This window comes from Garra rufa, chromosome 2 (genome assembly GCF_049309525.1).
Source record: "Garra rufa chromosome 2, GarRuf1.0, whole genome shotgun sequence".
In the NCBI taxonomy this organism is placed as follows: Eukaryota; Metazoa; Chordata; class Actinopteri; order Cypriniformes; family Cyprinidae; genus Garra; species Garra rufa.
In genome coordinates this window covers 68,982,761-68,997,304 of record NC_133362.1, presented here as the reverse complement: position 1 = coordinate 68,997,304, position 14,544 = coordinate 68,982,761, and the positions used below count along the sequence as shown (strand labels likewise).

At 43.3% G+C, this 14,544-nt stretch overlaps 1 protein-coding gene across 1 annotated transcript; it reads left to right on the top strand.

Annotated features, from left to right (window-relative positions):
• The first annotated feature begins 4,956 nt into the window (after window positions 1-4,956).
• On the top strand, window positions 4,957-14,544 carry LOC141325704 (G2/M phase-specific E3 ubiquitin-protein ligase-like). The gene is made up of 11 exons (XM_073834458.1): window positions 4,957-5,164; window positions 5,262-5,366; window positions 5,634-5,704; window positions 6,196-6,293; window positions 6,452-6,649; window positions 6,764-6,850; window positions 7,367-7,623; window positions 7,741-7,866; window positions 8,263-8,403; window positions 14,043-14,169; window positions 14,322-14,544. The coding sequence occupies exons 1-11, from the start codon at window positions 4,979-4,981 to the stop codon at window positions 14,537-14,539; spliced, it is 1,614 nt and encodes a 537-aa protein (XP_073690559.1). The 5' UTR covers window positions 4,957-4,978; the 3' UTR covers window positions 14,540-14,544.

The window sequence follows — 14,544 nt, the reverse complement described above, 5'->3', positions numbered from 1 at the left end:
ATGACACTTACCATCATTTCACATTCATATTCACACACTCCTAAAGAGTAATATATTTATCTTAAAATTCAAATGCCAATTATCTTTCTGCTGAGTTTCTAATGCTCTTTCCTGAATGTATTTTGCAGTCATTATTCTTTAGACACATCTGTTTTAAAAAACTATCAGCCAAATTCTGTGGTTTCTTTAACCTAAGGTACTAGAACCGTTTGTGTTTGGTATTTTCTAAGTATTTCTGGAAAATTTCAGTCAGGTTTTAAGTCCATTCATAGCACTGAGTCACTCCTGACTCTAATGATTTTACACAACTTGTATCTTGTAAATCATGAAAATCCAAATAATGTAGAATATCAAGATTTAATAAACATGCTCAAATCTAAATAACTTCCATTCATATTTTTCATGAATAGTAATGAAGTACTATGTATACTCACAGTTGACTAAGTTTAGGTATAAATAAAGACATTCATTTGCCTTTATAAAGAAACTTGAAGAATTAGGTTTATATAATCAATATTTGTACTTTCAAATAAGAAATATTTACTTTTAACACAGGTACATTAAGCAATTTGTTAAGGCAAATTTATGATTGGATTTTTATTATTTATTATCATTTCATTATCATTGTCATATTTCACAAATCTACGGAGCGGGAAACGAGGAGACGAGGAAACGCAGGAGTGAACTTAAAACAGTCTTTAACTGACAAACTAAAACACAACTCAGGAGTAAAACAGGAAGACATTCACTTGAAGGACGTAAGACATCAGAGGAGAAAACCACAAACAGAACATTATTAAATACTCAACTAAATGAATGAAAGACAAGACACTCCTGAAATCAATGGAAACAGGAACAGGAAAACCAAATATAGGCATTAGAAAACATCAGGAAATACAAGGACAAGGAGAACATGGAAACAAAAACAAACACAAGGACAGTCCATAGGTGTGACAATCATTACTGTTAAAGACAAAATTATGTTGGTTGAAATGAAATTATTGCCTAGGAAATTCAGCAAAAGGGTAAATGTTCAATTGTAAATGAATCTCTTTTGCTTCAGGTGTGTGTGAATACAAATCTGTGATGCTCTCAATGTTTCTGCCTCTTTAATTGTTGTGAACGTTAATGCTAATGAACACTTGAGTTGTGTGTGAATGTGTCTTTCCCTGATCTCTGTGATCATGAGTGCTATAGTTAGAGTACAGTATAGAACTGATCTCATCCCTTGAATACTGTGTTTAAGCTTGTGATCTGAGAGCTTTGTCTTCATCTGTAAGAACAGCCTCCTGAAATCTCAAGCAAGCTCAAACAAGTCTCGTATTTTGTTCTTTAAACATTTAACTTCACTAAAATCATAAAACTAATACAACATGGCATTTTTTCTGAAAGATGTACTTCTAGTTAAAGTTTCTAATAAACAGTTTATTGTGTCTTGTATTTATTACCCAAACGTTTCACTGTTAATAAAAGAAGATATGGAGGGAACTGAATGTGTTGTATGGAAGCAAATTAGTCTCATTAATAATTCACGCAAAAGACACGATGCACACATGCGTAACCAAATTCACATTCATGAAACGTAATTCACGTGCACAAAATAAAAATACATATTCATAAAATACGTGTCACAAACGCAAAACACAATCCACAAATGTACAACTGTGTACAAAAAGTTTTGAATCTTTAAAATTCACGAGTAAATCGTGACTGTGAATGTACGAATCGTCATTCGTGTGTGAATCACCCTGGATTTGCGTGTGTGTATTTTTGAGACTGTCCTGGCAGCCTGTTTCTCCCACTTGTGTGACTCGTACTCTTTAGCCAATCAGATGCCAGCTCACCATTCAACCAATCATAACCCGCCGAGAGCGCAGGACTCAAGGAGCCCAGCTTTGCACACCTTCTGCGCAATCTGAGTTAATTAGAACGGAAATGAAGCTTTACGTCAGCAACTCGGCATGGCGAACGAAGAACGGGATGCACGTGTAAGTGATTTTTTTTAATAGCAGTGTATTGTGACTAAAAACACATTATGTTGTGGACAGTGTTGTTAATAAAACATTCAATTTGCTGGAGTTAGCACATGATGGATTGACATTGATGGAGGTTTCCGTGGATCACATAGCCAGCTGTTTTTAAGGTAAAATGTTTTTTTGACAGGCGTTAACATCAGAAGTGGAATCAGCAGCAAGAGCTCTTATTGATGTTTTAGCCAGGGGCCTGGTTCCATCTTCAAGTAGCACTAGTACATCAAGGAGTTCTAATACACCAATCAGAGAAAACATCCGATTGAGTGGGACAAGTGGCCTTACTTCTCTGCCCACTCCAGAACCAGAAAATAGGGTGAGGCAGGCGTTAAAAAGGTAAATTTTTGTTCTTACCATTTTAATATTTAGTATTATTTAAATATTTTAAAATCTGGTAGTAGCCTAACCCTTATAAACAACCAAAAGATAGAGCTTTTGTTGCTTTCTTATCTTCTGCTGAAATACTGTTCATAAATTTGTCTTTTTGTCATTCTTACCGTAGACAGTTCCCAAGTATGTTTGGGACTGAACATGGCCAGCCTAGGGGCAAAAAACGTTTCTCTGTGGCGAAACCTGGCAATGTGAAAAAGACAGATTTTCAAATTTATGTGCTTGCCGAACCAACCCTGTTTACTCCAAAAGGAGATGAAGACCTAGAGCTTGTACGTGCTGGGCTTGGGAAAAGGCTGTTAACTCTTCCAGACAGTTTTAAACACAGTGAGGTAATTGCAAACATGATCATAATGCAAGTATTTATATGATACACAGTTTTTCCCCATTGCTTAAGAAAATGAATGATGAATGTGGTGTTTTACGTTTGTTAAAGATTGTCACTCTGCTTGAGGAAGAATTTCCTAAACTGAAAACCCTTCAAGGGGGCTGGATGTTTTACAAGTCTACAGGTAGTTATAATTTGCATGTCAAGTATAAAAAAACATGTATTGAAGGATTCATTTTTTTTCTGATTTTATTGACAAAAAAGGGTGTGGAAATTGGAAATTATGCTGCCGCATTGTGCTATTAGAAATGTCCTACTTTACACATCTAAAGTCCTAATTACAAGCTTTCACATTCAAGTGTTACTTTGCTAATTCTGGATTTTTTTGCTAAATGCAGACTATTTTTGCTGTGTGTAAAACATTCAGTAACATTCATTTATAATGACTTTTCATGAATTTATGTATTACAATATGTAGCTATTGTGGAAAAACCAATAAAGAATAGCAGGCACAGCAGCGATTGTTCTGCCATGTTTAAAGTTTATAGCCTGCCCAACTTAGGAACTTGTGCATCAAAATGATCACTGAGCTACCCAGTGATGAATACAGTTTAAGAGAATATTTATGTCCAAAATCATTTTATAATTGTAACTAATAACAACAATTCTAATAGCACATGAAGGCAGTATTAGCCCTGAGTTTGATTCTCCTCTGATTTTACTGTCAGGTGGTGGTGGGCGGCGTAAGATGTCTATAATTCCCACAGACTAGGGATGGGAAGATTCCCCGATTCACTCGGTGCATCGGTTTAAAAAGTTAACGATGCGATGCATCGGTTTAAAAAGTGCGCATCGGATACAAATTGGCATTTGTATCGCGATGCATCGTTTCTAACATTTCTGCATTGGTAAATCTCGATTTATTTCTTTATAATTATTAGTAGACATACTTTTATTATTTAGAAAGTGGAAAAATATTGTTAGATTGTTTTCTCCCCTCTGAACTGTTTCTCAAGCACCTCTCCCTTCACTGCTGTGTGAATGACGTAGCCTATCACAACACTACATAGACCGGGGCGTGTCCAGAAAGTCACATAGAGCAGGGATTCTCAACCGGTGGCCCGCGAGATGGCTTAAAATTAACTTAAATTTTATCCTAAAATGGTCAAAGCACGCCTCTTTCGTGTTCTGTGATTGATTGCTTTGGACTCGGCGCAGCAAGCCTCATCGCACTGTTAAATACAGACTGAACGGCGGCTCAAAACTTTCAACCGCGGCACGCAAACATCATCAGAGACCTGCAAGGGACTGATTTTTTAGTCCCGCTCCTGCAGAAATGTATGTTATTTTGTCCCACTCCCACCAGCAAAAGCCCACATAAAAGTAACCCATACCCCCGCGGAAAAACGGGTCTCTACTTCATCTCTTGACTGCATGAAACAAACCCTCGCACTAATGTAAAAGTAAAGACGATCAGAGTAATAGTAACAATGACACTCTTGCATATCGGAGTCTAGGCACGCATAAGTCCGCTGTTGATTCATGAACTAGTCATGCTTTTGGGGCTCTGATCCATAGTATTTTTGTGTGAAATTTCTAAATATTTGCATAGTTGTCAAAATGAATGTCTTGTGAGTGTTTTATAATGGAAGCTCACCCATAGAGGTGGATCTGGTGAGGGTCAGTGGTGTTTATGCACATATGAGCACCAGCATCAACAGATATAGTATGTATTTGCTGTATTTTTCATTTGTATGTTCATTTTATGATGGATACAAACAGTAGGCTAGATATTCGGTCAGTCCAGTTCAAATGGACAGGTTTAGTGAGTGGTATTTTGGCATCTCCCTGTTGTTCTGTTTGGCAGGTTCACTTAATTAAGAAAAAGTACTGTAGTTGTTTAGAATGTCAGAATTAAAGAATTCAGGAGCTTTAAATCTGTCTAATCTGGTTTTACTTGGTTAATAAATAATCAAACTCATTCAATGGCACCGCATCCTCTTTCACATCATCACATAAACTTGATCTAATTAGTTAGTGCTGAATTATCGCATCGTATCGTGATATGGGTGTGAATCGTATCGTATTGCATCGCAATATGTCACAAATGTATCGTTAATATATCGGATCGGATACTTTGTATCGAGATGCGTATCGGATCGGCATTATACCTTAGATGCCCAACCCTACCACAGACTGTGATGGATACTCAACTCGGCTCCTAAAATCAATGTCAAATAATGGGAAGAACATCCTTTTTGTAGTTCCACTACAAGAGCAGCTTTCTATTGAACCATTACCCTTTGATTCTGTAGAGTTTGCAAAGATGCCACAATCAAATTGTATGAAATGTGGCAGGAAAATGCCACTGCCGTTGCTACCCTTACACATTGAAGAGTGCAAAGTAACTGAGACGGTAGGTTTTAATTGTAAAGTGTTTTTTTTTTCTCTCTTTTCTTTTTAGACAAAACTTTCTTAACATTTCCATTGCAAACCCATTTCCTTTATTTTAGAAGTCTGTAACTTATGTGACTGTTCTTGATGATGAAGATGAAAATGTTAGCGGATCCACTGACCAGCCGAGCTCACATCACACAGATTTAGAACAATCATCACAGGTATTTTGATCAAAGTTCATTCCTTGATAAATGCAGATATGTGTTTTTGTTTAGCAAAATGTTCACAAGAATCTGTGGTTGCATGCAAATTGTTGTGTGAGGCTATTCTGGAATTTGATGAGTATGATCTGAAATTTTTGACTGTAGCATATATGGTAATCAACATTTATGTTGAAACAATTAAGTCGACAAATTGATTTGTTTTTGCTGGAAACCAAGGAGTAACGTATGTGTGTGTGTGTTTATTTGTTGTTGTTTTTTTTACAGATTTGTCCCATTTGCCAGATTTCTTTCCCAACAGATGTCATATCTTATCATGCAAGCATGTGTGGTGAAGGGTAAGTTTAGACTACAGTATGTAGAATGACATTTTACCTGTAGGCCCTAACTTTAATAAAAAATGTTTTATTATTATTATTATATTTTTTTAAACATTCATTATATAAAAGACAATGGATTGGTTTTACAGACAGGGCTTAGATTAAGGGCCTTAGTTTACTTTTTTTTTTATAAACATGTCTTAGAGGAAAAAAAAACAAAACATTACTGGTGTGCAATCTTCAGACAGATTAATGGCACTGACATTTTCAGATATGTCAGTGCAAGTTGCATTCAGTTAAATAGGCTCAAACATGCATTTTAGTCTGGGACTAGGAATTAAAATCTTGTCTGTAAAACCGGGCAAACGTCTTTAGCTGTGAAGACATTTTATTTTGTCTATGTAGAATCAATGTTACTTCATTTGTGCCGCCAAAAAAATAAATAAAATAAATAAATAACTGATTGGATAAACGAAACTGAAAAGTTGTATGTGACATACCTATTCTAGAGGGAGGGCTTTCAGTGGCAGTGACTCTCCAAGCACATCAACAAGAGAAGAATTGCCAGGACCCTCAACTTCACAATCAACCACATCGCTATCAGCAGGTTATGCATGACACATTCTGCTTGGGTAGTGCTGTTGTACTGCTGTGAAACAAGTGCATGTATATTGAATTTTTTTTCTGTGTTGTGGCTTTTTGACCCTAGATTTTAATTTTTCTATAGTTGTAAAATGTCTTTTGCATAAATTGTTTCTTTTTCAGAATGGAAAAATGAAACTGACCCACAGAATGCATGTCGCATGTTCTGTGAGGAATTGCTGTCCCAAAATGCACACTGTCCATCTCTGTCATTACTCCTCAACCAGTTTGATACTGTGGATGAGCAGGACAGTACACTGGTTTCATTTTATAAAATGAACAGTGCTAACTGGTCAGCTCCATTTAAATGTAGATTGACAGGTATTGCTTGCTGTAATTATTAAAACTGTCATTATTTGAAGCAATCATTTTACAGTTTCTGCAATGTACATGAGCTTGCTGTTCTTTGTTTTTGTTTTGTTGATGCCTTTTTAGGAGACGCAGCTGTTGGCAAAGGAGTCAACCGTCATGTTTTGTCATTGATGATGCAAAAACTGAAGACTGGCTTCGCTTTAAATTTGGGTGTCTAATTGGTTACTATTCTAATACAAACACACACACACACACACACACACACACACACACACACACACACACTTTATATGTTGATCACTTTTTTTTTTTCCTTGATTCTGATGGTCATCAACCTTTCTGCATGATTGTATGCGGATGATGTATGATTGTTGGTGTCAGACAGACTTATTTAAGTCCATATGTCCATCTCAATCAAGCATGGTTTGTGGAGTAGACCTTTGAACTTAAAGAAATAATAGATCCCTTTAGAACCTCGGATACATAAAGCCTGCAATATAAGCCCTTTATGGTGCTGGTCTGCTTCTGAAAACAATTTGTGTGAATTGGTCATTTGGGCCATTCCCTACAAACACATAATATTAATGTTTTGCATCTGATGAATGTATTTAAGATCCAGTGGTGGATTTAGTTCTGTAAAAATATGCCAGATGCAGATAATGTTATGGCTTTTAAACAACTAGTACTGTTAAAGATGATTGTCTAACAGATCATATTTTTCTTAAGGTGCCTCTGCCGCAGCCCTTTTTGAGGGGGAAAAAAAACACTGTGTCCCCTCTGCATCTGCTGTACTACGGGACAGCAACCTATTCCGAATGGCTGGCCGAATGATAGGTCATTCTTTTTTACATGGAGGTCCTTGTCTTTCTGGACTGAGTTTACCTGTGGCCATCCTTCTAACTGGAGGGAATGCTGACAGTGCAGCTTCAGCTCTGACACTGGAGGATTGCCCAGACCTAGACCACAGGGAAACCATTAGTTTGGTGAGTACTTGCAATGTAATAAAGTACTTCAGTAAAAGTTTTTTTTTTCTTCTTTCTGTATAAAGATGTCACTGAATCATTGTAACACTTTTCACATTTTTTGATTTGTTCTTGCAGCTCAAGAAAACAGAACTCACTGAAGAAGAAATGACTCGATTGACAGATCTTTGCCTTTTCTGGGATCTCCCTGTTCCTTCATTGAGCAATCGAGACTGGCTGTTTCAACAGCTGTTGTCACATGCTGTAAGTTTATTTTATAATAATATTGTGACCGAAGTCATTAAAAAAGATTCAGGCCTTATTTACATAATCAGCATCTTCTAGTAACATACTTTGGGGATTAAAAAACATGCATGTTTGTACAGTACTAAATCATGGTAATAACACCCACCTTGCAAAACATCTGTCCATCTGTGAATCCTTGTAAATTATTAGTGTGTGTGTGTGGGTTGAGTTGGGTTGGGTTTGGGTGAGGCATTTAATTCTGAGGGGTAAGTTTAGGGTAAGAAGCTAGAGATTGCATTGTGTCAGTGTGTGGTATGTATGTAATGTTATTTATGGTGCTTCTTTTTTTTTTTTTTTTTTTAATCTCAGACCGGGCTTTTTCAAGCCAACCTCAGAGTTTGTCTATGTTTTCAGGTACTTGGACGTATTAAATGCCAGATTAAAGATTTGAGAAAAGGCATCAAAGACACCGGCATCTGGCCACTTCTGTCACAGAGACTCGACAGTCACCACGTTGTTTTTCCAAGGGAGTCAGTTAGGGACATTACATCACAGGTTAAGTATACTTATTTTAAATATGCTATTCTAAGATATTAATTCTGGTATTATCTGGTGTGTATATTTTATTTATTTTTCATTCACAAAAACACTACAGGGAAAAAAAGTAAATCTTCTGTATAACTGATTGTGTCATTATAGATGACACACATTATTGTCATTTCGGGGTAGTCATCACAGTAACTTTCAAATGGTCATACCTGAGCCCCACTCGGTTGGCATGGAGTACAAGATATGCAAAAATAGCAACTATTAAGAACACAGAAGCCTTACAAGGGGTGAAAGTTGAAATTAAGGTTAAAAAACCAGATAAATTGCTGTGTATTTCTAAATTACAGCTGTTTTGTAATTACAAAAATTACTAACATTGTAAGCAGACCTTGTCAGGAAGAAAGTCAATAAATGCATGCATTAGTAAAGCAATTTCATGACCTCATTAGTATTCTTATTTTAAACTGTTACCAACGCGGTCTCTGTGGCTCCCTCCGACCACCGCCAGCGGGATCCATCTCCGGACTTTTAACTACATTTCCCATCACCCCGTACCTGGGACCCACACTTCCGGTTCCGGGCCGGCCGGGTCACTTCCGCTTGGCGGCCATTTTAGGCTCGCTTCACGGGTGATTCTTTGCGAAGTTTTGACTAGTATTTCTATCAATCCTGAGCGTTTACCCGTGTTTGTTTTACTGTTGCCGTTTTGGACTGTTCTCTCGAGTTGTTATTCTTGCTGCATACCCCTGACCCTTTGCCTGGACTCGTTTATTCGCCTGGATTGTCTTTATTGCCCTGTTTGCTGTGTACCGACCTGGCCTGTTTGACTACGTCTTTATTAAAGCCATCGCACATGGATCCTCTGCCTCAGCCTGAGTTAATGGAGGGCTCACAGAAAACTTCGCCCCATCCGGATCCAGCGATCGCCTCCGCGGCCAGCATCCCGCCCACCGGACCGGCTACTGTACAGGATCTCACCACAGAACTGTCAGCTCAAGCCACGGTGCTCCGAAACCAGCAACAACAACTGGATCGCCTCACGGAGATAACCGGACAACTGGTAAGCGCACTACAGGGCCTTCAGTTGACGGCGCCGCCCGTCGCCATTCCCGCTACACCACCTCCGCCTGTTAGTCCTCCTGCCGCCGCCAGTCCGCGCCTGGCCTTCCCTGAGAAATTCGATGGGACCCCAACCAAGTGTAAAGGCTTCCTGTTGCAATGTTCATTGTTCGTCAGCCAGCAGCCGCATCTCTACCCCACCGACGACAGTAAGATAGCCTTTGTTTGTTCGTTACTCTCAGGAAGGGCTCTGGATTGGGCCACGGCGGTGTGGCGCCTCGATCGACCCACCTTTCCCTCCTTTGCCGGCTTCCTTCAAAAGTTTAAGGATGTATTTCAACCCAGCTCCGAAAGTGGTGAAGCGGGGGAACAACTCATGGCGCTGCGGCAGGGGAGGAGATCCGCGGCTGACTACGCCCTGACTTTCCGCACCCTCGCAGCTCAAAGCGAGTGGAACGATGGGCCGCTTAAGCTTCATTATCGCCGGGGTCTGCAACCCGATCTTCAGGTAGAACTCGCCTGCCGGGATGAGAATCTGTCATTAGATCAGTACATCGATCTTTCCATCCGGGTGGATAATATCCTACGAGCTCGCAAGCCTGCTCGCTCGCTGCCTTCCACACCGCTATCTACGCTCCCTGCCGAGGCTGCTCCCGAGCCCATGCAACTAGGGGCCACCAAATTAACGCTGGAGGAGAGGGAGAGACGACTCAGGGGTAACCTATGCCTGTATTGCGGCCAAGCGGGACACATCCGGGCTAACTGTCCCACACGCCCTCCTCGCAGTCCACCTCGGTAAGCAGTTTTTCCACCGGTTGCACTGTACCCGTCAAGATAAAATACAAGGATATAGTAATTGAAACCACAGCCCTGATTGACTCTGGAGCAGCTGGTAATTTCATAGACTCAGACTTTGTGACTTCTAACCGTCTCCCCACTCTCTCCTGTGCTTCCCACGTTTCAGTGGCCGCCGTCGACGGGCGACCGTTAGGATCCGGAAAAGTCTGCCACACCACCGATGACATCATACTACTCGTCGAACCCGCTCACCTTGAATCCATCCGTTTCTTCCTCATCTCATCACCACAGTCACCCGTCATTCTAGGATATCCCTGGCTGAACCAACATGGACCCAACATCGACTGGGCCGAACGCACCATCACTCGCTGGTCACCCCACTGTGAACTCAACTGCCTTCAAACCCAGACTAAGCCTGAGACCCGTCACAGAGCTGCTCCCTGTGCAGCTTCCATCCCCTCCGAGTACAAAGATCTGCTGGAGGCCTTCAGTCGCACCCAGGCCACTCGACTGCCTCCACATCGGCCCGGGGACTGTGCCATCGACCTCGTCCCGGGAGCCTCACCACCCAGGGGCCGAGTCTTTCCCCTGTCTCAAGCTGAATCTCAGGCTATGCGTTCATACATCCAGGAGGAACTGGCTAAGGGTTTCATCGTTCCATCCACCTCGCCGGCTTCTGCCGGCTTCTTCTTTGTGAAGAAGAAAGATGGGGGTCTACGTCCATGTATCGACTATCGGGGTCTCAACGAGGTAACCATCAAGTATCGATACCCTCTCCCTCTGGTGCCCTCCGCTTTGGAGCAGTTACGCTCTGCCAGGATCTTTACTAAACTGGATCTACGTTCGGCCTACAATCTCATAAGGATCCGGGCGGGCGATGAGTGGAAAACGGCCTTCTCCACGACCTCAGGACACTACGAGTACCGGGTCATGCCCTTCGGCCTAGCCAACAGTCCTTCTTGTTTCCAGGCCTTCATCAATGAGGTTTTCAGGGACATGTTGAATCGTTGGGTCATTGTATACATTGATGATATACTCATCTACTCCAATTCTCTCACCGAGCACGTCAAACACGTCCGGGCAGTTCTACAGCGTCTCATCACTCATCAACTATATGCCAAGGAGGAGAAATGCGAGTTCCACCGGGACAAGATCGCCTTCCTTGGGTATGTTATCAGTCCAGAAGGAGTGGCAATGGATGAAAGAAAGGTGAGCTCCGTGCTCAATTGGCCTCGCCCCAACACTCTCAAGGAGCTTCAACGCTTCCTCGGTTTTGCCAACTTCTATCGTCGATTCATCCGATCCTTCAGCACTGTGGCTGCCCCCCTTACCACCATGGTGAAGAGAGGAACCACCCGTCTCTCATGGACTCATTCTGCCTTGCAGGCTTTTGACGCCCTTCGCCAACGGTTCACCACTGCTCCCATCCTCCATCACCCGGACCCAGATAAACCCTTTGTGTTGGAAGTGGATGCATCAAGCACCGGGGTCGGAGCTGTTCTGTCCCAACGGCACGGGGATCCGCCTAAGATGTTCCCCTGCGCCTACTACTCGCACAAACTCTCGCCCGCAGAAAGGAACTATGACGTGGGCAACCGCGAACTGTTGGCCATCAAGCTCGCTTTAGAGGAGTGGCGACACTGGCTGGAGGGTGCCAAACACCCGTTCACCGTACTCACAGATCACAAGAACCTCGAATACTTGCGTTCAGCCAAGGTCCTCAACCACCGCCAGGCCAGATGGGCGCTATTCTTCACCCGATTCAACTTCCTGGTATCATATCGTCCCGGCTCTCAGAACACCAAGGCAGACGCGCTGTCTCGCATACACGAACACGTTCCCCTCGACACGCCCGCCGAATCTATCCTACCCTCCTCCATTATGGTCGCACCGGTGGCATGGGACATTATGACTGAAATCGCTGAAGCACAGACACTGGACCCGCCTCCTCCGAACTGTCCGGCCAACTTGATCTACGTACCTCTCGGCTTACGGCCCCAGATTCTCACTCAGGTGCACGCCCTACCCGGCTCAGGCCATCCCGGCATCGAAGGTACGCTGCAACTCCTTAGCAATAAGTTTTGGTGGCCAACCATGCGTCAGGACACCGTTCATTTCATCCAAAGATGCACCCCTTGCAACTCCTCCAAGGTCCCACGCCGCCTACCCGCGGGTCTGCTCCAACCGCTACCCATCCCTCAGCGACCGTGGTCCCACATCGCCATGGACTTCATTACCGACCTACCTCCCTCCAAGGGTTACACCGCCGTCCTATCTGTGGTCGATCGTTTCTCCAAGGGTTGCCGCTTCATTCCCCTACCTAAACTCCCCTCTGCCATGGAGACTGCCGAACTGCTCTGCAACTGGGTGTTTCGTATCTATGGTCTCCCAGAGGACATTGTTACGGATCGTGGTCCCCAGTTCACATCACGTCTCTGGGCCAGCTTCTGTCGTCACCTCAACATTAACGTGAGCCTCACCTCCGGCTACCACCCGCAGGCCAACGGACAGGCCGAGCGCCTGAATCAGGAACTGATCCGCTTCCTCCGCTCCTACTGCTACAACCATCAGGAAGATTGGAGTAATTATCTATTCTGGGCCGAATATGCTCAGAACTCCCTACGAAAACCATCTACCAACCTCACCCCATTCCAGTGCATCTTAGGGTATCAACCACCTCTATTCCCTTGGTCCGGGGAACCCTCCGATCTCCCCGCAGTCAACAACTGGCTGGAACGCAGCGAGGAGACGTGGAACCAGGCCCACGTACACCTACAAGGGGCTATCCGCCGCACCCAGGTCCAAGCCAACCGAAGACGCCGCCCTAACCCTCCCTACGAACCGGGTCAGTGGGTGTGGCTATCCACCCGGGACATACGTCTCCGCCTGCCAAGCAAGAAACTCAATCCCAGGTACGTGGGTCCCTTTCAGATACTTAGACAGATTACTCCAGTTTCATTTCGTCTGGATTTACCTCCTCAATATCGTATCTCACCCACCTTTCATGTTTCTCTGTTGAAGCCCGCTGGCGCCCCGGAAGGAGAGGAGGACCTAGACGAGACCGCCAACCAGGAACCTCCCCCCGTGGCAGTCGACGGCGAGGAGGTGTATCGAGTCAACACCATACTGGACTCCCGACGCCGGAGAGGTCAATTGCAATACTTGATCGACTGGGAAGGCTTCGGTCCCGAGGAAAGGTCTTGGGTTCCTGCCAGTGATATCTTGGATCCATCTCTCACCACGGACTTCCACTCTAATCACCCAGATCGACCGGCACCCCGAGGACGGGGTAGACCCCGGCGTCGGACGCCTCCTCGCGCCAGGAGTCGCTCGCAGGGGGGGGGCTCTGTTACCAACGCGGTCTCTGTGGCTCCCTCCGACCACCGCCAGCGGGATCCATCTCCGGACTTTTAACTACATTTCCCATCACCCCGTACCTGGGACCCACACTTCCGGTTCCGGGCCGGCCGGGTCACTTCCGCTTGGCGGCCATTTTAGGCTCGCTTCGCGGGTGATTCTTTGCGAAGTTTTGACTAGTATTTCTATCAATCCTGAGCGTTTACCCGTGTTTGTTTTACTGTTGCCATTTTGGACTGTTCTCTCGAGTTGTTATTCTTGCTGCATACCCCTGACCCTTTGCCTGGACTCGTTTATTCGCCTGGATTGTCTTTATTGCCCTGTTTGCTGTGTACCGACCTGGCCTGTTTGACTACGTCTTTATTAAAGCCATCGCACATGGATCCTCTGCCTCAGCCTGAGTTAATGGAGGGCTCACATAAACATTATAGGAAATTCTTCAGAAAATTGTATGGCCTAAACCTGTGGATGATGAGGACGATGAGGACAATGATGACTCCATTTCTGTTGAGAAATTGAGTGTCATCACAGGCTATATGCGAAGTTTTATTGAAGAAGGTATGGGTTTATTTATGCTACTTCCGTTGCAAATGGTCTTTTGGTTAAAACGTGAAAGTCTATTTTAGTTTAATAACAAAGATATAACAAACCAACTTGAATAAGTGTTTATAAGGTTTTTTCTTTCTTCTTTAATTATTACTCTTTCATAGCATCACCCACCATGCTGAATCACTTAATGAAGTTCTGGGTGGGATGGGAGTTGCCAGAAGAAAACCTGGTGTTGGAGTTGGTGACTGCCAAGTTCCCTGTTGCACACACATGTTTCAATGCATTGCGCCTTCCCTGTCACTACCAGACCTATGCTGCATTCAAAGGAGATATGTTAATGTGCCTGAACTCTGTAAATAGTGGGTTTGGCCTTGTTTAACTAGA

Bases quoted from the DNA above. Each gene is read 5' to 3' on its own strand.
- LOC141325704 (XM_073834458.1), top strand. From the start codon at position 4,979: ATGTCAAATAATGGGAAGAACATCCTTTTTGTAGTTCCACTACAAGAG. The intron at 6,650-6,763 runs GTATTGCTTGCT...ATGCCTTTTTAG, and splicing joins ATTTAAATGTAGATTGACAG to GAGACGCAGCTGTTGGCAAA. The intron at 7,624-7,740 runs GTGAGTACTTGC...TTGTTCTTGCAG, and splicing joins ACAGGGAAACCATTAGTTTG to CTCAAGAAAACAGAACTCAC.